This window comes from Montipora capricornis, chromosome 10 (genome assembly GCF_036669925.1).
Source record: "Montipora capricornis isolate CH-2021 chromosome 10, ASM3666992v2, whole genome shotgun sequence".
Taxonomy (NCBI): Eukaryota; Metazoa; Cnidaria; class Anthozoa; order Scleractinia; family Acroporidae; genus Montipora; species Montipora capricornis.
In genome coordinates, this window is record NC_090892.1 from 35,444,918 (window position 1) to 35,469,434 (window position 24,517).

The 24,517-nt window shown below is 39.9% G+C and overlaps 1 protein-coding gene across 1 annotated transcript in view; it reads right to left on the reverse strand.

Annotated features, from left to right (window-relative positions):
- LOC138020732 (dynein axonemal heavy chain 5-like) overlaps positions 1-24,375 on the reverse strand; it is a 58,258-nt gene extending 33,883 nt beyond the window's left edge. Inside the window, 29 exon segments of the mRNA XM_068867666.1 lie at positions 209-331; positions 1,071-1,140; positions 1,809-2,095; positions 2,503-2,612; positions 3,592-3,805; positions 4,869-5,126; positions 5,531-5,673; positions 6,436-6,670; positions 9,906-10,046; positions 10,144-10,385; positions 12,065-12,311; positions 12,812-12,973; positions 13,301-13,435; positions 13,770-13,981; positions 14,443-14,613; positions 15,064-15,162; positions 15,793-16,045; positions 16,866-17,090; positions 17,886-18,047; positions 18,369-18,473; positions 18,851-18,953; positions 19,674-19,837; positions 21,200-21,353; positions 21,741-21,940; positions 23,068-23,308; positions 23,943-23,994; positions 23,997-24,087; positions 24,089-24,181; positions 24,361-24,375. Coding sequence (XP_068723767.1) covers positions 209-331; positions 1,071-1,140; positions 1,809-2,095; positions 2,503-2,612; positions 3,592-3,805; positions 4,869-5,126; positions 5,531-5,673; positions 6,436-6,670; positions 9,906-10,046; positions 10,144-10,385; positions 12,065-12,311; positions 12,812-12,973; positions 13,301-13,435; positions 13,770-13,981; positions 14,443-14,613; positions 15,064-15,162; positions 15,793-16,045; positions 16,866-17,090; positions 17,886-18,047; positions 18,369-18,473; positions 18,851-18,953; positions 19,674-19,837; positions 21,200-21,353; positions 21,741-21,940; positions 23,068-23,308; positions 23,943-23,994; positions 23,997-24,087; positions 24,089-24,181; positions 24,361-24,375 — 4,707 coding nt within the window.
- Between the last annotated feature and the right edge of the window lie 142 nt (positions 24,376-24,517).

The window sequence follows — 24,517 nt, forward strand, 5'->3', positions numbered from 1 at the left end:
TACATGCACTATTGAGCGCGTCTTCTGCTTACACGTCCCTTGCTAAAGTTTGCTGTTTCGCTGAGAACGGGAAAAAACGAAATACAAAGCATGCCACACGCGCAACAAGCCGATTTTTCACTCCTTTTCATTCGTATCTATCGTTATTACCGCCGATGCTGCTTAAGCTGCGTGATGATACTTCAGAGACAGCTGCTCTTCAACTTACCCTCATTAAATGGATCATGGCGTCCTGGAAGAATACAAGGTCCATACCAGCGCCTCGGATGCTTTCGTTGTACTGTTCTAAGTACATCTTCAATGTTTCCTCAAGACCCTCGAACGACGGAATCTTTAAAAGAAGATTGACAGAAACTTATTTTACCCTACTAAAATAGACAATTGAAGAGTGGTAAGGGTCTCATGAGAAACAACCAAGTTTATCTATGGAACTTATTATCGAAAGCCATTTTATTTTCACTAATGTCTTAAGCAATAACCGAAGATATAAAGTGAACCCTTGCATAGCAGATTCAATAACAACAACCGGGCCTTCAACAAATACAAAAACATGGCTTTCGATGTGGAGAACCGGCCTTAAATAGCTTTCGCTCTGCCCTTGAAATCTTTTCAAAAACAGACATAGCTCGACACATTTTCAAAATCCACATATCCAATTATTCCTGCAAACTTCTTCCTGGACCACAGCTATTCTTTTAAATGGTCTAAGAGATTATCAACTGAAGCGAAAAAAAAAAGCAGAAAATTCATCAACGCCGCGATGACACCGCTTGGATTTTTTCCCTTTCCTACCTGCTTTTTTTTTAAATGCCACTTACTCCCTTTGTGTATCAAAAGTTTTAATAGAAAAGGAAGAAACAGAAAAGAAAAAAAAGGAAAACAGAAAAAAAAACAAGGACATCAGTGGTGTGGAAGCCGATGAAAGGCTACAGCTCTTATTCAAATATCGCTTTGGATCATATTTCGTCATATTCCCTTCGAAAAGCATACAAACAAACAAACAAACAATCGCAGAGTCGCTTCCCACGCTCAAATAACAGCGCTTTATTTACCAACGTTTGTTGTCTTACCAATTCGTAAACCTTTGGCGTTTCGAAATCTGCATCTTCGGGCTCATCTCCAGTAGCTTCCGGAGCATCCCTAAATGATACAAAATAATGCCGAAATAGCGATACTTCCAACTGACACAACAGCTCGCCTTTCCTTTCACAAATAATACACAAAATGTCATGAGGTATGACTTCCAAAAGTTAAAGCAAAAATTCGGATTGACCTTCGGTTAATCTTTCAAAAGTCTCTTTCCACCATCTCCACTTGTTATCTTAGTTAATTACGTCGAGTGAATTCTTGCAAATTATCGCCGACAATTATTTTCTTACTGTCATCTATCCAACACCAATCATGGCACATTCGTGTTAATTGTGGTCACTTGTTCTAAACACTTGTTATACCCTCATAAGATTGCCTTCACCCACGAAACATGTCAACCGTTTTCATCACCCATTGCTATCACTCTTCAGCTATTAGCCAATATTAAAAATACCATAACACTCTTTGTTTGTTCCTCCAAGATTTTGCACAAGCATTGTGTTTATTTTCTCTTAGGACTTATAATGGTCCCAAGAGAAACTGGAAACAACGCTTATGCAAAATTTTGGAGGGACAAACAAAGAGTATTATGGTGTTTTTGATATTGGCTAATTGTCAAATCTCACCGCTGCCTCCGCATCTCACCGAGTTCCTCGTACCTCTCGTTTAAGTCATCCTTAAGCGCACCTGAACAAGTCGACACGCCGGCATGTACAAACCTCAAGAAATCCACTAGGTACGGAATATCCTCAATCATTGCCTGCAATTCATCGCCCAGCTCTTCGCCCACGACTCGCTTCATTGTTTTCTCAAACCAGTCCTTGTCGGGCTGATTCGTAAAACGGTCGGATATCACTCGTATACATTCGTGTTTCCATAAAGACATTAAGGACTGTTCAGTCGACACAACTTCAGAAATGCAGTAAAGGATGCCTTGCCAAATCCTGGACAAGTCTCGCAGATTGAAGATGTAGTGGAATTTAGCTGGCGTGGGTAGCATTTTAATCTTAAAGAAAGATTGAGAGAGAGAGGCTACGTGAGTAAATGCTCTGTAATAGTCTCAAGGACAATTTTGAATTTTTTTAAAACGATTGTGGTGCCACTTCAGTAATTCAGGTCCTCCAACTTGACGACTGAGGTTGGTTTCACGAAAGAACACACTCCTTGAGCTAATATTTTCTGTGAGGTCTCTCGTTGCGCAAAAAACATGGTGTAAGGGAGTGGGCAGTATTTTATTGTACAACGCAAAGAATGTGGCCTTCCTTCCCAGCCTCGTTCGCACAAAAGCCTGGAGCATGGTAGAAAGACTATTGACGTCACCAAGAGTTTCATCCACCGATGTTAAAAGTATTCAGAAAAGCTACTGCATTAGTTTTCCCCTCCTAAGTTCAATTAGAATTGACCAATGTATACCTTTGTTAGCTGCCACAGTCTCCGTGTGCAGGGAACAAGTTTTGTGGCAAGAGATTGCACAATATTCGAAAAGCCTCTTTCGGAACAAAAATGGCCAGCCGCGATAACACCTTCAGGAAAAAAGAGACAATACCATAAGGTACATAACAGACAATATGTTTTACCTTACGTTAACGACAGAATAACAGAATAAATATTTCATGTTGCGTTTACGTCGGATAATATACGTGTAATAATTGTGCAAGGAGTATTTTCTTTATTTCCTTTTTTTCTAAATCCATATGCTTGTGAACCTAAAGCACGGCAAGTAAACATTGAAATTGGATGACGGATGATAAGATAGCACTATAGCCGCAAGGTCAACCCTAATCATTGAGCTCTTGGCACTAGAAAGTTATTCAAACTGACTCGATCTTAAAGCAATAGACCATTTCCGAGTTCGTGTCTGCCTCCTCTTCAAAGCGAGTCTACGTGCGAAGTTTTTCCTATGAAAATTAGTCTTATTATATTGATACGTACTGATGAAATACCAGGATTTATTATATAGATACGGATGAAATACCAAGATTTCTCCTTTTATTAAAAAATCATATCTTCACCGCGCGCAGTGAACGTATCATTTTTATCTTATAGGTGTCGTCATGGTAACAAACACGATTAGCCAATAAAACGCGAGCTCCCTCTTCATTGTAAGATACTTTTGTGCTTTAATATAATTTTTCGCTACAACATTAACATTTTTATTGCAAAATTTTACATCATGATTTGTTTTTCATAACTTTCATATCTTGTTGCTGAAAGTAAGCGAACGAATGAGAGATATTTTCAGCACTCGAAGATAAAATTCGTATCCCCGCGCGGCCATGTAATATCTTCTATTTCATTCATATGTAAAGTAGAACTAATTACCATCACAAAAACTTCGCACTTAGACTCGCTTTGAAGAGGAGGCAGAAATGAACTCGGAAATGGCCTATTAGCGATAGCAAAGGCCAGGAATTGGTTAACAAAAAAAAAAATTGAAAAAAATTAACGACTCATTCAAAATAAATGGTAGAACATCCAAACTGACAGGAAAACAACTCTTACCAAAAATCTTGTCTATGGAATTGTTACTCGGTAGAGTACAATTAAACACACTAAATTGCCTCTTCAGTCTTTGCGGAATGTCATTCCGCCCTCCTCCTGGATGAATCATGGCCGCCAAGAATTGAATGTCGGCGAGACAAGTAAAGTCACCAGGTTTATCCAAATTGTAGAAGCCCTTGTTTTCCATGACTTGACGGACTATTTCATTGGTTACCTGACAAAACACGAGAAAAATGTACCGGTATGCTTAATGGGAAGTTTAAGCAACCACGACGGCTGCGGAAATGGAAACGTAACAAAACAAGAATATCGTTGGTTAAAAGTAGAAGATAATCGTGCTGCACGAGCGACATGAATTTTCATATCATTTTCTTTGACGTACTGCACAAAACAACAATGAAATGACCAATTTTCAAGTTTGACTACAACAATGAACCATTCATTTTCTATCTTTACTTTTTAACCGTTCTTACCAATCCAGGTATACGATAGTTCGCCCGTTTTGTACAATGTGAACAATCGCGAGATTCTTACGACAGCGCTAAGTTTTATTCTAAAGTGGTGTTTTCATCGACGTTGCCGTGGTCCTTGTTTCAACTCCCTAATGTTTGATCTTGAGTTGAAGTTTGACATTTGCATTATGACCAACACCTCAGTTTGTGTGGCTGCCCAGGACAATTGGCACCCTTATAACGCTTTATTTTATAAGATTGCGTTTAACGGGCTGCTCTCCCTGGTAACATAAGGGACCCAAACGTCTCCCAAGGCGGGGATGTCACCGAGAGCGAATTCAAATATTAAGAACCAAAACAATGAAGACATATAGCCAGATATAAGTAATGAGGGGAAAGAAAAAATTAGACCTGTACCTTCTCATAAAACCATCAAAATACTCTTAATCTAATTTACAGCTCTCTTTTAGATCATGCTAACAGCTGGAGGACTCAACCAAAAATTATCTCAAAGCGAATTGTGGTTTCACAACTAATTTTTTCATGATATACTACATACTGTACTGAAATTTCCTCAACTATCTATTCGACTGTGGTAGGAGCCAACGCTAAAGCTTCAACTATTATAGAGTTAACTTATTATATGTTTTATTTTTATGTTTTTTTTTTTCCCTGAGGAAATGAACGAACGACATGAAATTAAATGACCAAATCCGATGTCTTATGAAACCGTGTACACAAGGGTGAAAAGACCCAGAAAGAAAAAATGACAACAAATGCACTCCTGTTATTTTACGCTTTTAAGAGCAAAAAAGGTGACCAAACCTGATCGCCCCATTCGTTGATTATGGGCATATTAACATCATCAATAAACACTGTCATTTTCTTGCCGGCTGGGGGACCATAAGTGTTTCCCATTCGCTTGTCCACGTAGCTCTCAATTGTCCGCTGAAACATCAGTGGTGTGGAGGCCGAAGAAAAGTTAAAGCTCTTACTCAAATGTCGCTCTGGATCATATTTACTCATATTTCCTTTGATCATGACTGTTTTGGCTGTACCTTGCTCGCCGATCAAAAGGGCAGCCTGACAAGAACCAAAAAAATAGCAGACATAAGAACACTGCACTGATAAGAAATAATTGATTGTAAGTGGTTAAGATATTTTAAGTTACGATGACGGGAAAATCTTTCAAATGAGGCTACGATGCGTAAAACATAATTAAACATATCCTGTGAACATTGCACAAAAATCTTGGACAGAGGCGTGACCTTGAAAAAGATGTCTTTTCTACACCAATGAGATACGTTGTAGTGAGTGAAATACGGTATACAAGAAGACCATTTACTCCCCCAAAATAGTCTCCATACACTTCATGAGAATACTCTTCCTTCCATGGGATTTACAAATGAGCAGCCTAATTCCTACAAAAATAATGGAATTTCCACAAAGCGGCCTAAGTTTTGTTATGGCATGTAAAATTTACAAACCTTTCCCTGGCTGGAAACAATCTGGATCAGATAATCAGTCCGCACATTGTCAACATTTGGTACAAGAATAGACAAGAAGTCTGGGTTGTGGTCCTTCGGGTAAATGTATTCCTCTACTCGATTATTCCAATGTTCCCACTCTCCTGTGTTAAATAGAAAAAAGCTAATTTGAAAAAAGGTCCACCATCAGCAAGGATTAACCGCATTGGGAAATGTTAACATTCGCTGTGCATATCAAATTGCGAGCAGGACTGGCGCAGTGATGAGAGCACTCACCTTCCGCCAATGTGGCGCGGGCTCGAATCCCATACTCGGCGTCCTATGTGTGTGGGTTGAGTTTTTTGGTTCTCTACTCTGCTCTGAGCTTTTAATAGAAGACTTGAAAGTGCAACCATTTCGGAGATGTAATCGCAAGGGCAGTACCTTCTCCTCAGCTATTTTAGAACCTTGAGCGTCGTCCCGGTCAGGGGATCGAACCCGTAACTTCAGGCTCAGTCAACTGAGCCAAGCGGTCTGCATTACATTAATTAATCAATTAATGGCGAATGACCATTCACCACCGATTAAACTGTACCATATACCACAGGGTAGCCATTCTTGGCTAGTAAATGTGTTCTTCTAACTGGTAATCGTTTCTTATCCTCTCTCGTTCCTTTTCCTTACACATGATTTGTTTTTTATCAAACGAAGAAGGGAAGCTAACGGCAGAGTTTGTCAAGACACGTGCTTACAAACAGAAAAATTTAAGAACCACTCCAACCGCAACTATAAAGAGAGTAAGCAGCCCTCCGACGTGAATCGTAAAGGTTCAAGACAAGGTACTTTTGAGTTTCCGGAAGAATGTGCATGCCAACATGAAATACCGAAAATCATTCACAAATTAACCAAACGAAAAGGAAACTAACCTGCGTCGTTGACAAGGAACTCAAATATGGTGTCGTTTGACCCCTGGACAATAGATGGCAAATCAAGTTCAAAATTGCCTTTCATGAATTCCTCCATCTTTGCGCGGTCATCCAACTCTAACAGAGCTCCAAGACTCCACATGACACAGAAAATGTAGAGTCGCTCCAGTTGGGAGGCAGACACGTTTGAGCCGTCTTCCTTCCTGGGAATTAGTCCTTCCAGAATAGTGATGGCCTTCGAGGGAACAAATGAAAACAATGCTCAAAAGCCTCGCACGCAGACAAGGTATGGAGATGACTTGCTTACCTTTCCTTACCGCATGCCTTACAGACGACTGGGGACGAGTCAGACAATTAACGGTAAGCGGGGATCAAGCCAAGTTGTAACCTTTAACCCGACGCAGCTGTGACATGAGTCACCCCTTGACTGTTTACCTTTTCCGTTCTACTTGTAGTTAATAATTGTTGGTTAACCCGAAGATCATACGACTCTGTAATACGATACCTTAGCACGTGGTTATAAGTACTTTTCAATCAAACAAGACTTCTTAACCGTGTTTATTATATGGACAGGACTGAAAACACCCATAGAATCAATGCGACCGCTACATCCGGGAACCGAGTGGCGTATTTTTCGTATGTAATAGAAGTGGTCATATTGAGCAACGATGTCACGATTCCCGCCTTTTCAAACTTTTCTGAATGAACTTTGTTCGTTGTTTGCAATAATGGCCGCCGCAAGACAACGAAGAAGTAAATGCATTTTCCGAACAAAAAGAGAACGATAACACCAAAAAGAAAGCGCTGTATGATCGAAAGATTTTCAAAGAATTTCTCGAAAGTTGCGATGAGACAAGAGAAATTGAGAATATTAATCCCGTGGAAACTACAAGCAATCATTAAAAAGATTCGTGCTTGCTGTGAGAAAGAAAAACTGCCAGATCGGAAAGATATATTTTTATCTGATGATTCAAGTAACTGAATTTTTATTATTATTATTATTATTATTATTATTAGGGTTATTAAAACCACTTCAAAAGTAGTTTGGATTCACTGACGGTATTATATGTAAACCTTTTTATAATTTGGGCACCGGGTATTTTTGTTTCTATTAACACCTAGACAAGTATTTGTATTTAAGTGGTACTATGCTCAATAAAAAAATTCTTTTTTCCTTTGGATTTTAAAACTATGTTAAATAAACACTAAGTAGTCCAAGTTTTAAGCTTTAATTTCAAAAAGATACCTTCAGTTTTAGTTCAACTGGAATTTTCCTATTTAATGGTCCGCCAATACTAACTTTAAAATCTTGAGAGAGCAGGATCGAAGAGAAAATGACGTCGAAGACTCACTTGTTTAAGAATGCAATGTGTTTGTACGCGCCTGAATTACGGCTGTAGCATGGGAGTTTCGGGCTTTCAAGATTTTTAAATTCGTGTCTTGCACACATAATAAACTGCGTTCATTAATAAACTGGGTGCAGGGATGGCGCAGTGGTGAGAGCACTCGCCTCCCACCAATGTGGCCCGGGTTCGATTCCCGGAATCGGCGTCATATGTGGGTCTGAGTTTGTTGGTTCTCTACTCTGCACCGAGAAGTTTTCTCTGGGTACTCCGGTTTCCCCTCTCCTCAAAAACCAACATTTGACTTCATTTACTTTCATTGTTATTTCAGTTTACAGTGTCCCCAATTAGCGCTCCAGCGCCAGAACAACTAGACACTTAAATAAAGTTCCTTTCCTTTCCTTTTCTTTTACAAGCTGACATTCTAAGCTATTGAGTGAATGACGTCACTTTTATCCAGATCCAACCCTCTAAGGTCCAGTCGGTCAGTTTTGAAAGTGAGTAAAGGCTGACCGTGAAATCCAAAATTTACACTCAAAGTAAACAGCCTTTGGCTATTAATCAAAGCGCAAAATTTTGCCTGGAAGGTGTTTCGCAAACACACGTTCAAAATCTGAAGAAAAAAAGGAAGTGATTTTTTGATCATAGTACCACTTTAAAAATGCAATGCGTTTGTACGCGACTGAATTAATACGCAGCACGGCTGTAGCACGGGAGTTTCGGGCTTTCAAGAATTTTAAATTCATGTCTTGGATACATAATAAACTGCGTTTACACGCTGAAACTTTTAAGCTACTGAGTGAGTGACGTTACTTTTCCTAGATCCAACCTTCGGAGGTCCAGTCGGTCAGTTTTGAGCGTGAGTAATGACGGACAGTGAAATCCAAAACTTACACTCAAAGTAAACAGTCTTTGGATAAAAATCAAAGCTCAAATTTTTTCCAGGCAGGTGTTAAGCAAACACACTTTCAAAATCTGAAGAAAAAAAGGAAGTGATTTTTTTTATCATAATACCACTTAAAAGCCTGCTTTTCAATCTTTACCACGTATATTTTTTGTCCAAATTACACGTTACTGAGCTCGAAGATATAAATTTTATGTTTTGGTCATTCTTTCTTAAGAGCGACATTAAACAATTTACGCCTCCTTTGTCAGTCTTTTAATGCAATTTTTCCATTTTTTCATAACTCGGCTCTTCTTCTTTTCTCGGAAATTTTAATTTTTACGATTGATTGGTAAGAGGACTCCGTCAGGGGCACCCAACGGGAATATAGTTCAAAAAAACTTAAGCATAGCATTGTGAAACGTATCTTAGTATTTAAACGGTAGATATAAGCATTTTTTTATCTCCTAAAAATTAGTTATCTGTTCGGATTTCCTAGCTGAAAGTCTAGTGATTCGAAAATTATAGGGATTAAAACTTACCTTTCCGAGAATTTCAGCCAGAAAAAAGGCTCCCGAAAGTCCTAGGTGACCTTTTTAGGGTAAAAATCCGTTTAAAATGGGCAATTATACCATTTTTCAAATGATCGAAAATCCTAGGACAGGCAGGCAAGCAAGAAGTTTTACAACAAATGTTCCGAAAATTCTAGATCTCAAATCGTCTTCCGAACAGATATTTTCCGAAAATTGACCGTTGGGTGCCCCTGCTCCGTGTCTTCCAATTCGGCCTGTAATAATACTCATGACAAAAAAATCGATTTTGTTATCACTCGTATGACTACAGACCGAATTGGACTCCACTCAGTCCTATTCCCTTTACTTACTGGAGGAGTTGGGCAACGTAAGTAACTGTAATTTTGTTTTCGTTTTTTGCCTTCTTCGTTAGAGAGTCGTATTCATTTAGTCCTTGATTCCTCAGTGTTACCACCACGTGCTACGAAAGTCAGAGCTAATCAACGCTTGAATAAATCTTGTTTGAGTTACTGTTATTATCATGACATTGAGGTTCCAATGGCGTCTCTCCGGCTGACCAACATTCGCATTCGGGAAAGTGGCAGTAGCCTGGACAATAAACAGCTAAATCCCTATTTGTTCGCCATGCACACGTATGCGACCCGGGAACATTGAAATGACTCATTCCTAAACGTATATGTAACAAGGACAACGCATTTGTCACCAACAAACCTGTATGATGTAATTGTGATCCAAAATATCCATCTTGGAGACGCAGTTCTCGTTCGTAAAGCGCAGGATCTCGTCAAAGGACTTGTCAAAGAGATCTTTCAAGATTCCGGCTTCTGCTTCCAGACGCTTGTTGAGCCACGCCTATATAAAATTAAAAGGGAACTTACTTGATGCTCAAAAAAAAAAAATCAGTCTGCCAACTGGACGTAAATGATATGAAGAGCAACGCAATTCTTACCTGTAGAATTGGCCGCCAATCCAGACCAGAGGAGCTCATGTACACCATTCCGTTGCGTGACACAGTGGCGGGTGAAGCGTTATCAATGTTGTGAGGTTCAAAGATGATTTTACACTGCGGAGACATGGGGATTCGATCTCCATTAGCCAGGGTCAATGTTTTGTTGTCGTCAAGCACACTGTTTAGATTTTCAATCCAGATGGCGTCGACTGGTCCATCTAACACAATCCAAATGCGCTCTCCTAGGAAATAAATCGCAACGATAAGTGTCAATGCCAATCGGCCCGCATTCGGGAATATCACTCAGTGAGTAAGATAATGGGGAGCTTAAAGTGTCCCTGTGATAAAAAAAATCGCTCTCTTCATTTCTTAAAATTTTGAAAGTGTGTTTGCTTAACACCTGACTGGCAAAATTTTGAGCTTTGATTTTTATCCAAAGGCCGTTTGCTTTGAGAGTAAATTTTGAATTTCACGGTCCGCCATTACTCAAGTTCAAAACTGTGGTCTTTATTAGTTAATAGATATTTGTTAATAATCAGTCCCCATGTAATCTGTGTCTTTAATTTGTTGGACTATGAGTTGTTGTGTAAATTTATTGTCTTTTAATAGGTGTGTCCTTGCAGTCGGCTTGCCCCGCCTTGATTAGCTTTTTCTAGCAATTTGCGGGGTAAGCCATCCACCTTCTATCACATTTAGCTAAATAAAATTGTTGTTGTTGTTGTTGTTGTCCAAGGAAAAGTGACGTGAAAGGCTCACTAACTTAAAATTTCAGCGTGTGAATGCAGCTTATTATATATGCAAAACGCGCATTTAAAAGGCCCGAAACTCCCGTGCTGCATATTAATTTTGCGGCGTACACATGCATTGCATTCTTAAACGAGTGAGCCTTTGACGTCATTTTCTGCTCGATCCAGCTCTCTCAAGATGTTAAAGTTAGTAATGGCGGACCATTAAATAGGAAAATTCCAGTTAAAATAAACAAGTGTCTTTTTGAAATCAATATCGCTCTCAGCCGCCCTCCTTTTAAATGGCTTTCAGATCACCGTCCGTCAAGAGTCAATACTTTCGTGAAACAAAACTTTATCCTAATTGATGGCCAAAAACTGAAATGCCAAAACGTGTCGATTCAGAGTATAAACGCAAGTTTAATCGCCAATTAAAATTCTACCGCCTAAAATAAAAAAAGACATAAGGTGATCAGTATTTTTTACAACGCAAGGCGGAAGTAACAGTCCGAGAAGAACGACTGGCCTTTTAAGGAAAGCGTTAAAAAAATGGCAAGAAGACTATTCCAAAACGTTTGCTTCTTGACACAGAAACACCATTACTTAGTGACTTTTAAACTGAGAATCGGCCAAAGTAACTCATCACAGGAGCCCATGACTATGAGCGAACTAAAACCCCCAGTTTGAGTGATCGTTGTCTCAGGCCACCCTTATCCCGCATAAATTAAAAATTAAATTATGCACCTATGACGAAATAGGGGTCAGCAGACATTTGAGTGCCTATGCTAAGAATGTTTAGCGAGAGATCACGTTCTAAATGTGGTTGGTCAGGTAAAAAAAATGGAACGAGAAATTTTGTGAGGTTTCAGCTCGAAGTCATGAGCTCCCACTTATTCACAATTAACGGAGATTGCAATCGCTGTGATTTTTAAAAGCAATGAGTGTCCTACAAACGTCACATTAAAGCACTCCAGTCCAGATTATACCTGACTCTTAGGAAAGTCATTAGTGTATAAACAAGTAACAGTAACGACAACTACAATACATTACTGGTGTATTTTTTTCTATTTATCTGATTTCTCCCTATTCCAAGATGTGTTTTAATACTAAACATAAGTCAAGACTGTAAAGTGCTTCAAATATCGAAACAGAAACATTGCACGGACACTAGTACTGAATGACATCATTCCCCAAACCTTTCTTAGCACGCAGTGTCTTTCTCCAGAGAGTAGAGAAAATCCCGTCAGTCCAATCATTAGTGGAAACATCTAGTCGCCCAAACATCTGAGGAGCAGTGATGGCTTTGGGATTCATCCTCATTTCCCTGTGCGGCGTACCACAATCTGTCATTGCCTTCATCAACAAATGAATGCAGGCGGTTTTGCCTGCTCCGCTCGGACCCAGCACCATCATACCGTGTCGTACTCGTTGAGTTTCAAATAGCTGCAAGATAAGTTCCCTTGTTTATACACACTCTTCTACAGAAAACGAGACGCGTTTAGTTCAGTGAGAGTGATACATTTTGGACAGCGCGAAAGGCTGAAGTACAGTAAAAATTACACGTAAAGAACATGGTAAGGCTTCCTTATTTGATGGTTTGACATTAAACAAAGGTTGATTTTTGGCGAATTGTATTTTTTTTTTCGAGACAGGAGAGGCGATCAATGTATCAGCAAAGAATACGTCAGTACTCTCCGTCTTAGAGTGGTGAGGGACGACTACATTTATAACACTCTCATACTTCAACCACGCTCTTTCCTTGGCGTTAAGTGGTCAAATGGCTTAACAGTGGAAAACCGAATATGCTACAACTACATCTCGGAGGTTTCGGGAAGCTTATACATGGGAGATGCCACAATGTAGGCGAGGTACCGGTCGTGTGAACCAAATCGACTTAAAAGCACAAAACCTAATAGGGTTCTCTTGGCCAACATGCCCAGTACCTGGATGAGTTTTAATCTCCATGATGGATGGTTGATAAGCCCAGCTTCTTCAACTTGATTGGCAATTGCTTGCTCTAACTCCGGATAACCAGCTTTATCCAAAACAATTCCAGGGAAGAGATCGTTGATCAGACTCAGAAACAACGGCTCGTCTTCGTCAATCTTAAAACAGTTTGAGAATTGTCAAGACAAATCGGGTACGGTAGTGCTGTAATAATTACAATTGCGTGCTTAAATATCAGAGCATTGAAAGGAAAGGGAGTTCCTGAGAGTTTATTCCCGTCTGATCTAATATGCTACAGACGGCGATAAAATATAAATCTTCTTCTTTTTGTGGGTCTGAATGCTAAACACGCGAATGGCAAACGTTCAATCCATACAAAGGCTGTCTACTTTTGACCGGGGTTCATTGCGATGGAAAAAGAAAAAAACTATCGCTCATGCCAGTATGCGGTTAATAATGTTACTGCAAGGTTATGAAATATTTACCAGTTTTGAGAGATTCATATCCCTCAACACCCTCATGACAATCGTGTTTTCACTGTCGCCAACACTCAAACGTTTTGCTGCACCCAAAGTTCTCAAAACGGACAATATGTTCCTTAGACCAAAGTCATAATGAACCTTTAAAAACAAAACAAAACAAAACATGGGAAAATCGACGAATCCAGTGGAAAAGCGTCGATAAGATAAAGTGGCCACCACTGAAAGATTAATTAAAGGCTGAAGCGTGCGTGATTGAACCTTAAGACTTGGTTTTCACTAGCGACGCACAGCGACGCAAGCATAAGCACAAGCAACACACGCAGGCGCATTTACTTGCAGTTAATTAGTACCTATTGTTCGACCAATAGGCTCTAAACAACAAGCTACTGAGTTTGCGTATGCTTCTTGTGCTTATGCTTGCGTCGATATTGAAAACCAGGCTTAAAGGTCCTACCGGCCAACTACGCTGTACCTGTTTTGAGAGCTGCTCTTCACATAGTTTGTAAAGAGTAAAGAACTTTCGGGCCAAAGTTACGTTATCGATGAACCCACAGCTAGCAAGTTTCACACGAATGATAATCTGTCGATCTGGAACCATCATAGCGACGGTGCGAAATTGGATCTTGAGATTTTCAGGGAGCTCTTGTCGCCCAGCGTAGCCTGGATTCATAGTTAAGAAAATGCCTGCAACAGAAAGAACATGGTTACGATATATTTGATAGTCTTTCAAGCTACTGGCTTCGTTTCTAAAGAACTTAACTGTGGTGCTGCGTCGGTGGGGAATTCAACACGAAATTTTGTTTTATCAAATGAGTTCATAAAGGAAAGTTCAACACCGTAAGAAAGATCTTCAAGCTGACGTTTCGAGCTCGTTATTTACCATGACAATTACATCATCATCACTAGCAATAGCCGCAACATGAAGGGCCATGATCTCCATTCTTTAAGGTTTGACGCGAAAAAACCTTCTCCTTTTAAATTGGATACTTTGTATATTATGGCATTTGCTAAGTCACAAAGGCTAAGCGCAAGTAGCGCGTAAATGCATTGCGACCTGATTGGATTACTTAGCTTTCAGCGATTTGTTCAAGTTATTAATTACGCAGGACGAAAATAACGTCCGCTACATGTTCGCTTAAATTTACCAAATTCAGGGTTCATGTCCACCACATCACCGTCCGAAAATATGAACTGCTTCTTCCTCTCTTTCTTGCACATCAGTACAATGTAGATCTGCTGCGCCGCAACTGATAATACAGGGAGGTCAATACGGTTGAACTCATCAAAACAGCCCCAGCTTCCTGACTGTGCAAGACCTAAACACAAATTCAAAACAAACAAAAGAAAAGTTTGAAGAACAACGAAGAATGGAGCATATGAACCACGAGATCTACAACTTCACGGTGTTGTTTACCCGTGCATGATTGTGCACAACAATCTTCCGTTTTGTGTTTGGAAGGGCCCTCTTAGACCAAATATTACATAACAAAACACTTAACTATAAGCGCAGCTCAGTTAATTAGAGAGCGTCTTTCCAAACTTCAGGTCGTGTCCAATTTAGTACTCAGTGACTTAAAATAGACGCCATTTTCGACTTTGTACTGCATTGTTTTGTTATAGCCAGGTAAGTGGAACATATAGGAACCCTCACAAAGGGATAGGGGAAAAGGGTGTATACCGCAGGCTTCCACTGAAACCAGCTTCAGATGTATGGAAATCATAGACAAGGTAATTCGTAATTCAATTCACTTGCCTTTTGTGCTTACCTTTGAAAATTCGTCCCAGTCCTCTATAATCCATTTGATCCGAGCAGTTAAACACAACAACATATTTTCCAAGCGCTTTGCCCATGTCTTTAGTGGTTTCTGTAAGAGCAAAGACAATGATTTTTTTTTTTTTGCATATCTTCACACAATGTAACGCGTTTTTGCGTTTCTGTTTCATCCTTTCGTTGGGACACAAACTTGTCAATGTGTGAAGTACGTCCTAAAGTTTGAAAAAAAAAAATCCAACTGCAAAATTGTTAAAAAGAATCTTTCGTTAAGCTTTTTCGAGGATGTTACATGAGTAATCTGACTGATTTACGGTAATTAATGCAGTATACAACAGTGTTACGTTGAAAAATAAATTGGGGGTTGCTATCGTCCTGACTTGCTACACTAGGCTTAAAGGCCGAATCTTGCGCTACATTCTCAGCCAGTCGAGGATTAAATCAAAACCAACTATGCCTCGCTTGCATATACGTTTTCCCGCTCTTCCCGGCATTTGTAAGTGTTTGCTGTGATTGGCTAAAACGATTCCCTACGTCTTTCTGTTGTTGTCGTTGGCTAGTGTAATAATTTTGCGGCAGCCTACGTCCTAATTAAAACCACCTATGTTAAAATTAACTGATTCACAACTACATAGCACATATTAAATAATACCGTTCTCTTGTACGTCTTCGACAATGATCCAAAACGTTCCGCTAAAAGTTAATCGATTCGGTCCAATCTAACCTGTTTTTCCAGTTCCAGCCGGTCCAGCCGGCGCTCCGCCCATAGACATGGCGAGGGCCTGGGCCAGAGTAATGTAACACCGATCAGTCAGTGGAGTGATGACAAGTCGTTCAGTGCAGCCAACGAACTCGTTTTGATAGATAAAGTCAACATCGGTTATGGATACTAAACATCTGTCTGTGTCATCGTTAAAATAGAACCGAATTTGTTTCAGCCACTCGAAGTCGGTTGGAGTCTTGATATGCATACGACACTGAAAAACAAACGAAAAATAAGTTGTTAGAACCTGGCAACTCAACACACCTCATGACAAGTCTACAATTTAAAATTTCCATTATTACAAGAAAATCCCGGGGGAGGGGGGGACTTCCTACTAATGAGCTAATGGGGATGTGCCGCTGGATGGGGTCGCATTTTTACGACTGGATAGAATATAATCGGGTTACATTTTCAACAGAGTTTCCGACAGAATTACTAGAATGGGGTCGCAAATTGTCGGGATTTTGGGGGTAAGAAAATTCTGGCTAGTGGGATTTCAAAATGGAAAGATTCGCGGTTAAAAACGTTGTTACAGAAAGAAATGTGGCGCTCTTGATTTACTATTTACTAGTCGCATTACATTCCGTTTTGAAATTACAATTAAAAGGTACATGTAAGGTTTACTGACTAAGATTGGGTCTGTAACTGGACATAAAACAGACTATAAGGGGTAGGGGTTCTGAGAGGCCAGCGGCACCAATTAATGAAATGAGGCAAGCAAACACAAGTCGTATCGGGCATTGGAGATCCGTTTGTTTAAAGCCAGAGGCATGGAATAATAAACAAACAGAATGAGCCGGTAACGCATAACTCTGACAACATTTTCAATAAATGGACTGGATTTATGAATTACTTTCTTATCCAAAGGAACATATCAAACACCCCCAATAAACCAGTCAAAACTCGCGCGAAGCAACACTTACTTATGTGACGTATAAATTCACATTTTAAGCCCAGGTAACCGTGATTCTTGATGGGTAATCCATCCAGTTCAGGTTAAGTCATGAAATCCTTGAGATTCTAATTTCACTCACCAAATCGTCAAAGATGTCCCTCTGGTGAACATGAATTGTAATAAGAGTCTCAAACTTTGTCCTTTCAACTTTTGTCAGTTCTTTGGTTGTTTGTTCGATCAGCACGTTGAGCAACTCCAGGAAAGCTGTATTAGTTTGCTGCATGACTTTCTTGTCATATTTCGCATTTGTCAGCGCCTCGGTGGAGTCTCTCGTCCATATCATTTGGATGCCTAAAAGGCCGACCTGAAACAAAAAGGTCGAATCCAACTTCTCAAATCCCGCTCTTCAAATCTCTAATCCCGCTCAATGTGGTTCAAGTGAATTTAACGGCTTCAAATAACGCTCTTCTAATCTATAATTTCGTTCAGTGTGGTTTATGCGGTTTCGCAAGCTTTAAATCCCGCTCTCTCCCAAGGCTGCATTGGTCTTCATGCAGTGGCCCCGAATTTGAATCCACTACGCTGTGTAAGTAGCCAACTAATTGCAGATTTCAACCTCTGATCTGATTTGAATCACTTCTTTCACTGCTTGTTGCTTTAAAAAAAGCCTATCTGGCCAAATACATATAGAAAATGTGCTATCATCACGACATCAAATATTACTATATGGTATGGCAAGGTTCATGGAATCCAAACGTTTGCCTACGTAATAAAAAATCTTGAAACCAGTAAACTAAGTCTAGGGATCCAGAATCTCAGAACTAGCTTCTGGAAATCCGCTTCTACTGAGATGGAAGACGGAATCCTTCAATTAGAGCGCAGAATCGATGACATGGAATCAAGCATCTACAACGACCTCATTTTAAAAGGAATACACCGTTTTTGCAACACTTGTTTATGACGATACGACCTTATCTCTCAGCCGTCTGTAATCATATCGCAGGGGAATAAAGTTAGGCGTAATGGCAGCTGGTCAAGTGAACAAACTTTTTCAAAAAGTCGCCAGGCACATTCGACAACAATTGCCAAAAAAAATCCAATATTGAACCGTCTTTTAAGTTATGAATTCGAAAACTTAGTCAAAACATCATTAAACTACCTGAGCAGGAAACGTGCTGAGAAACTCCATCAGGTTAAAACCTTGGTCCTGTACAGCAGTATGCGCTGTACGAATCACGTGATGGACTGACTTGCGTGACATCTGTAACAGGGTACCCAGCCACACTTCAACGTTGCCCTGTGCCATAACTGGCTTTTCAAGCTGCAGGAAATTGGGGAAAGAGTTACTACATGTGGGAAACCTCCTTTCTCTTGAAGTAATAGCATTAGAAGGGATGTGACAGAGATCATTCCAGACCATGTCTAAGGGTAAATTGATGCAGTTAAAGGACAAGTACTGCGTAAATCTTAAAATATTGATGACAACCCGAAATTGGATTGGTTTTGTATAACTTTGGGAGCGGCCGAAGGAAAAAAAGGATAGTTATAATAAGTTGTCCTAGATTATTTGAAGAAGACTTGCTTTACAAGAACATTATTATTATTATTCCCAACTGCAAGACAACTAAAAAATCGGTCTGACCTCAATTGTTTCTCCCTCTGATGAGATTATGGCCAAAATGCGATCATAGTCCTTTTCATGAAACTTCACAGTCTTGGTGTTATCAAAGACGTTTAGCAAATGAGCCTAAGAAATGTGACAAAAATATATACAATGAGCAGGGCAATCAATGTCTGTCAGTTATCGAAATGGAAAACTCCAGTATGAACAGAAGTCAAATGTCAAGTTTTCAAAGACAACGACCAGTGCAGTAATGATGCTGTAGCTGATGCTGATGGCGAAGATGTTGATGATGATGATGATGCGTATGATGATGAAGTCACTGATGATGAAGATGACGATAATGATGATCGATGAGCGTATGACAGTCAACTTCACATAAAGGGCCAAATAAATTTCCATGGCGTATTTCATTCTTTTCTTTCATGTGATCCCAACACATTTCGAATCCCGTGAAGATCAACTCAAAAATACAATTTTACACGTATGATTGTTGTTTTTACCTGAATGGTGTGTGAATCGCTTGCTTGACCGAGGATTTCCAAAAGGACTGGATCAGAAACAAAGAAGAATCTTGGAAAAACAAGCCGTTTCTTCTCCAGATACCTGGCAAGATGGGATTCAAAAGAATTCGTATTGTGACAAAAGAAAGCGACCTTACAGGCAACGGTGATTTTGCAGGCAGGACTAAAAGCACAAGACACAGGAGCCTCATATAATTCACTAAGTGGATCGTTGAAATAGCATGATTTCAGCGATTTTAGTTTAAAATCACTGGAAATAGTTGACAGTGCTAGATGGATCACAACCTAAGGCAATTTAACATTAAGTTGTTGATGTATGGCAGAAAGAATCAAGAAATACATTTGAAACATTTAAAACAGGTCACATTCGTATCAATGCGTTCGAAACGCAATGTCTATATAAAGGATGATGGGGAGGAAACTCTTTCGGAAGTCATTTGTTTCACCTGCACAGGCTTCCATAGCCTGCTCGTTTTAGTCAGACCGTGAGAACACGAATAAAGTGAACGGAAGTTCGTAGGTTCGACTGCACTCGGATTTTTTCCGAATACCCCCCGAGTCATCATCAGGAAAAAAAACATTTTTTCATTCATTTATCAGCGTCATGCAGCGTTTACCGTCTACTTCTTACAACTGCGAGAATGCATCGTTCCGACTATTTCAGTCGTGGCAGTGTAGCAGGAAAATTGTCACCTCAAACTAGTTTAATGTCCTAACGTCCATGATGAGTCTCCTGTAGCCTGAATGGTAGAGAATGCGAAAAAATAGTCGGAGGGCATAGGTCGACTCTACGACAACATACCCACTGAGCGACTTTTGACAGAGCTCCAGTTGTTCCAACAAATGAGGCAACAATTGTCCAAGGGTTTCATCTCCCACACAACACTGTACCACATTTGAGTTCTCATGTGCACGAGTCATGATCTTTACCCACTGTTTGTCAATGTTCTGGAATCGTTTTGCTTCCTAATAATTAACAAAAACAAAAGATAAGAGAGGCCCGTTTCTACTAAGAAGTAGCTAGAGAGGAACAACTCCATAGATGAGTCCGGCGTATACCGAAATGAAATTCTATTACTATCACTATTTTATCATAAGGGCCGTTTATACGAGAGAAAATAAGCCGCGGCTTACTCTGGCGGCGGCTTACATAAGACGCAAAGACCCCGTATAAATGGTACAAAATCTACGTTCACAGCTTTCTCAACCCGCGGCTTATCCTGGCCTGAGAGTTTATACTCGTATAAATAGTTCCTTTCGCGTATTATGTACGACGCGGCCAGAGTAAGCTGCGGCTTATTTTCTCTCGTATAAACGGCCCTATTATCCCTTTAGCTTAAAGTTTACTTGTTTCTCTTAGTGGCCATTATAGACACAACAATTAAAGCTTTGCTCTTGGCGACGATTCTCTAGTTACTTCATCCTGTTATCCAGCTACTTCATTCAGTTCACAATGAAAACCGTGTAAGACACTTTTGGCAAATAACAGTTCCCACAAAAATCTTGAAACTTGTGCTCGACGGATCAGACTAATCCGATTGTAATATTTAGGATCGCTCTATAAAAGCCAACCTAAGAAACACCAAAGGTCAAATATGGCCCTCATATTATTGAACGCTGACGAGTATTATATCTCAGTTTAGACCCAGATTAGTCCTCAGAAAATATATAGACTGGAGTGTTTTACTGGAAAGTACACCACTAATAAAATTCATAGGAAACTACATCCGGGACCCGAGTGGCGTATTTTCCACATTTTCAGTAGTGAGGATATTGATGACGCCTTTGTGTGGTTGTTTGTGCAAACAGTCAGTGAAAAATGGCGAGCGATAGATTCGTGAAGTTCTCTGAAGCTGACTTAAAATCCTTCTCTGAGAAACAAGAAAATGCTACCACGAATAATAAAACTTCATACAACTTAAAATTATTCAAGGAGCTCCTTGCAAATGAAGAAGAAATGAGAAAATTGAAGAAATTCCTGCCGCCGAGCTGCAAGAATTTGCCATAAAGTTTGCCCTCGGTGTTAGAAAGAAAAATTGTGAGTAAAACAATCCTACCTATGTAATAAAAAGTAACTTACACAGTGGTTTGAAGATATGAATTTTATTTTCTCGTGTTAAAAACAATATTTTACTCACTCGCTGCGCTCGTTCGTAAAGTATTGTTTTTACTACTCGAATTCATATCTTCGCGCCGCCGTATAATATCCTCTATGTATTTTGCTGAGGGAATGATTTATATAGTCAGAAAGCGGGGTTGATATTAAAGCTATTTTCTTTTTTTTGGAATCAGTAAAGAATGGGAGATGCATCTTCCAAGTTCACAAACCTTTGGCAGCTGCTTAGCAATATCTCCACCGACAAACACAGCCTCAAGGTAAATCCACAGATTTTGCACCGTGAGCCAGTTTTCGATGATGTCAGTTGTATTAGAAAGTTTCTGAACCCAGCTCTGGATGTTCTTCTTAAACGGAGCGTTATATCTGGGGAAAATACCCAAAGTCATTCATTTAATACATACGAAACATTTGTTCGTTGTGAGCTTCACGCATAAGCGCGTCAACCTCTGAAGCCCCGTACAAACGGACGCAACCCGGAGCCCGTTTCTCGAAAGTCCAGAACTCTTTTCGGGCCCGAAAAACCATTTGTGAAAATGCCAACCGCTTCTTTTGGAAAGCCAATTTTTTAACGAGTTTTAAAGATAACAAAAAGGAAAATAACTATGAAGTTTGACGACTTAAATCCTCTCCGTTCTTGTGATACAAAGGGAATTGTAACACCCGAAAATGGCTCGTAAAGTTTCGTGACTTCCCTCAACTAGAAATAACTTGTTGGAAAATCTATTGGGGCAGCCCAAGACGTGCGTTTACCTATTGCTCATTAAAGACCCCAGAACCATCAAACTGTCCTCCATCAACGTCACAATCTCAGATGTGTTGTCTCCTCGAAGTAGAAGCTCGCCACGGTTCTTGAAATTGGCAAAAGTAAGCTCACGTGTGCTCCAATCAGCGACCACTGCCTTCAGCTTGGCTTCGATGTCTTTTTCTTTAACAGCGGCAATACAAATATCCTGAGTGTAAATGAAAGATAAAAGAGGTCGTGTCTATGTTAAGCTAATGTCATATGGTCACGATAAAGAAAACCAGGAAGTGACGTTTCCAGCACTAGCAAAAATTCATCTTCGGCTCAGACTCGCAATTTTCAACAAGTCGAGATCAAAGAACGCTCATTCAATTTTCACTAATTAATTGCAGCTGAAAAAGCAGCTTAATCAAGGTCTCAAGATTATACAGTCGAGCACAAGTTCTATACTGATCGAGAATGTCACTGAAAATCACACTGGGGATCAAATGTTTGGGAGAAAAACCTGTCGAGGCAGGAAAGAGAACCAACAAACTCAAACCACATAAAGTCAAGTCCAAGAATCGAGCCCGGAACACAATAGTGAAAGGCGAGCTCTATTGCACCTACGCAGACACCTGATTCCTTGCACTGCTTAAACCGATTTTCGCATTTTACTCCAGTATCAACAACACAAATATTTTAAACACTTACAAAAAAAATTGTTTGTCTAAAACTAAGGTCTAGCGATGTTAACCCAGTTCAGGGGATCTCTGAACAACGCTGCGCCAGTACCAAAATTACTGCGACAACATAACTGTGTAATTGTCCGGAGATAAAGTATTATTGAGATTCCTGAACCAGTGCGCACCTACAGTTTGTTATCAAAGATTCTCACAGTCAACTGACCATACATGTCGGTAAAAATGAGATTCATGATACAGTGCATTCACGTCAATGTGCCACAAGGTGTCTTCTGGAGCATAAGAACTTATGTATTACTTTTGGTTAGGGCACTGGTAAAAGCTTATGTTTAAGGATCAATTTGTGACGCCTACTCCAGGTCAGGTAAATCATGATCTCTTTATGTCCATCGCTGTATTGGACAACCCTCCAACTAACATGTTTCCATTTTCTTTTGACGCAAGAGCATGCAGCCATGTTAAAGGGGTAAACAAAGAACAGCGACCATGTTACTGAAGCAAAAGAAAGGTGCTGGTAATGTCTGAGAGGAAGCACAGTGTATTCCAACCATCAAAACACGCTTGCTAGTAATTTAATAAAATTTTTGGCAAAACAGCAACAAATCCCCAGTTTCATCTAAGCTCTGGATTGAAAAAAAGGCGAGTGTCTTGCCTCAATGTCTTCTTTATACTTCAGCAGTGGAGCTTCCATGATATTCCTGAGAGAGAATGTTTCCGATTCCATGTCAAAGGTGTGTCCTGTCAGGGCTGCTATACGATCCCAGTGCCTCTGCTTCATGGCTTTATTGGCCATGAGCTCAAGCAGAGGACAGCTCTCGTTGAAGTCGTCAATGGTTTTCTTTAAATCCATGAAAGCTTGCCAGTCTTTTAAGGCGCGAGGAAGCTTACGGCAGCTGAAAAAGGAAAACGCATACACATGTATCAATTTTGGTTACGCACTATGTTTAAGGTCTCGATGTCATTTTTTAGAAATGTTCTTATTTCGGCAGCATTTCAGTTTTATATACAGCGTTTTGCATTTGTTATCTTCCATCAAAGTTTCAAATAGTATTTTGACCGGAAATTTTTGAAAAGCGCTGACAATGTTTAGCTAAAATTCATCTCAAAACCGATTGCTTAAAAAATTCAGAAAAAGATAGGACTATCTGCGTTTGCTAGAGAACCTAACAAAGCAAAAATAACGTTCAACAAAATACAATATTTTTGGATTCAAAACTACACACAAGAACCATAGGTATAATGTTCATTTCATTCTCATAGCATAAATACAGGTGCTAGCGAAATAAGAACATTTAAAAAAATTGGCACCTCGAACCTAAGACGAGACACTAGGAGTAAAAACTACAGCTAAGGTCAGAATTGTAGTGCCCAATCGCACGAATCAAACGTGCTAACCAAAACGCATGGGAAATACATGCAACCTGCGCTACGCGAGGGAGAATATGATTATGTTTTTGCCACTCATTAGATAGAAATTACTATAGCCTTAATCGTAATGATGTAAATGAGCCATCTTTTATTATTTACCGTGTTTGAAAGTCTTGCAATTCAACGTTAATTTTCTCGATATTTACGTCCACCACAGGATGTCATAATATCCGTTTACAGTGTCAATGACGTCGTTGTAAAGGCCATAAAGTTTTCTGCAGAAGATGAGTTCTCGGCGAATCTTTCATGAGGTCAGGGTATTCGGTGACTGGGAGACCAAAACGCTCCTCTCCGCCAGAATATGTGATATACTTGCGCCACAGGGCATCGAATCGATTCTAAAACCAAATGAAAACAATAAGTTACACTTTAGTGAATGAGTGTATTCCCAGCTAATTTTATAGGTCCCCCAAGCTTCGCTCCTGCGGCGTACAAAATGTGGTCATCTGGTACACAAAGAGAGTAAAACTTGCAAGACATAAGGGCATTATGCCTTCACTTTCAGCCAAAAGCATACAGCATACAGACGCATAATCACACCTAAGCAATCAGACCACAGAAATGAAACTCGTTATTCGAACGATTTTGCCGCGTTTAGTACCATCTGTCACCATGGTTTGCGTAACGCGCTGACTCAGCGCGGGAAAATGTCAAATGGCGAGAGATGTGCATCA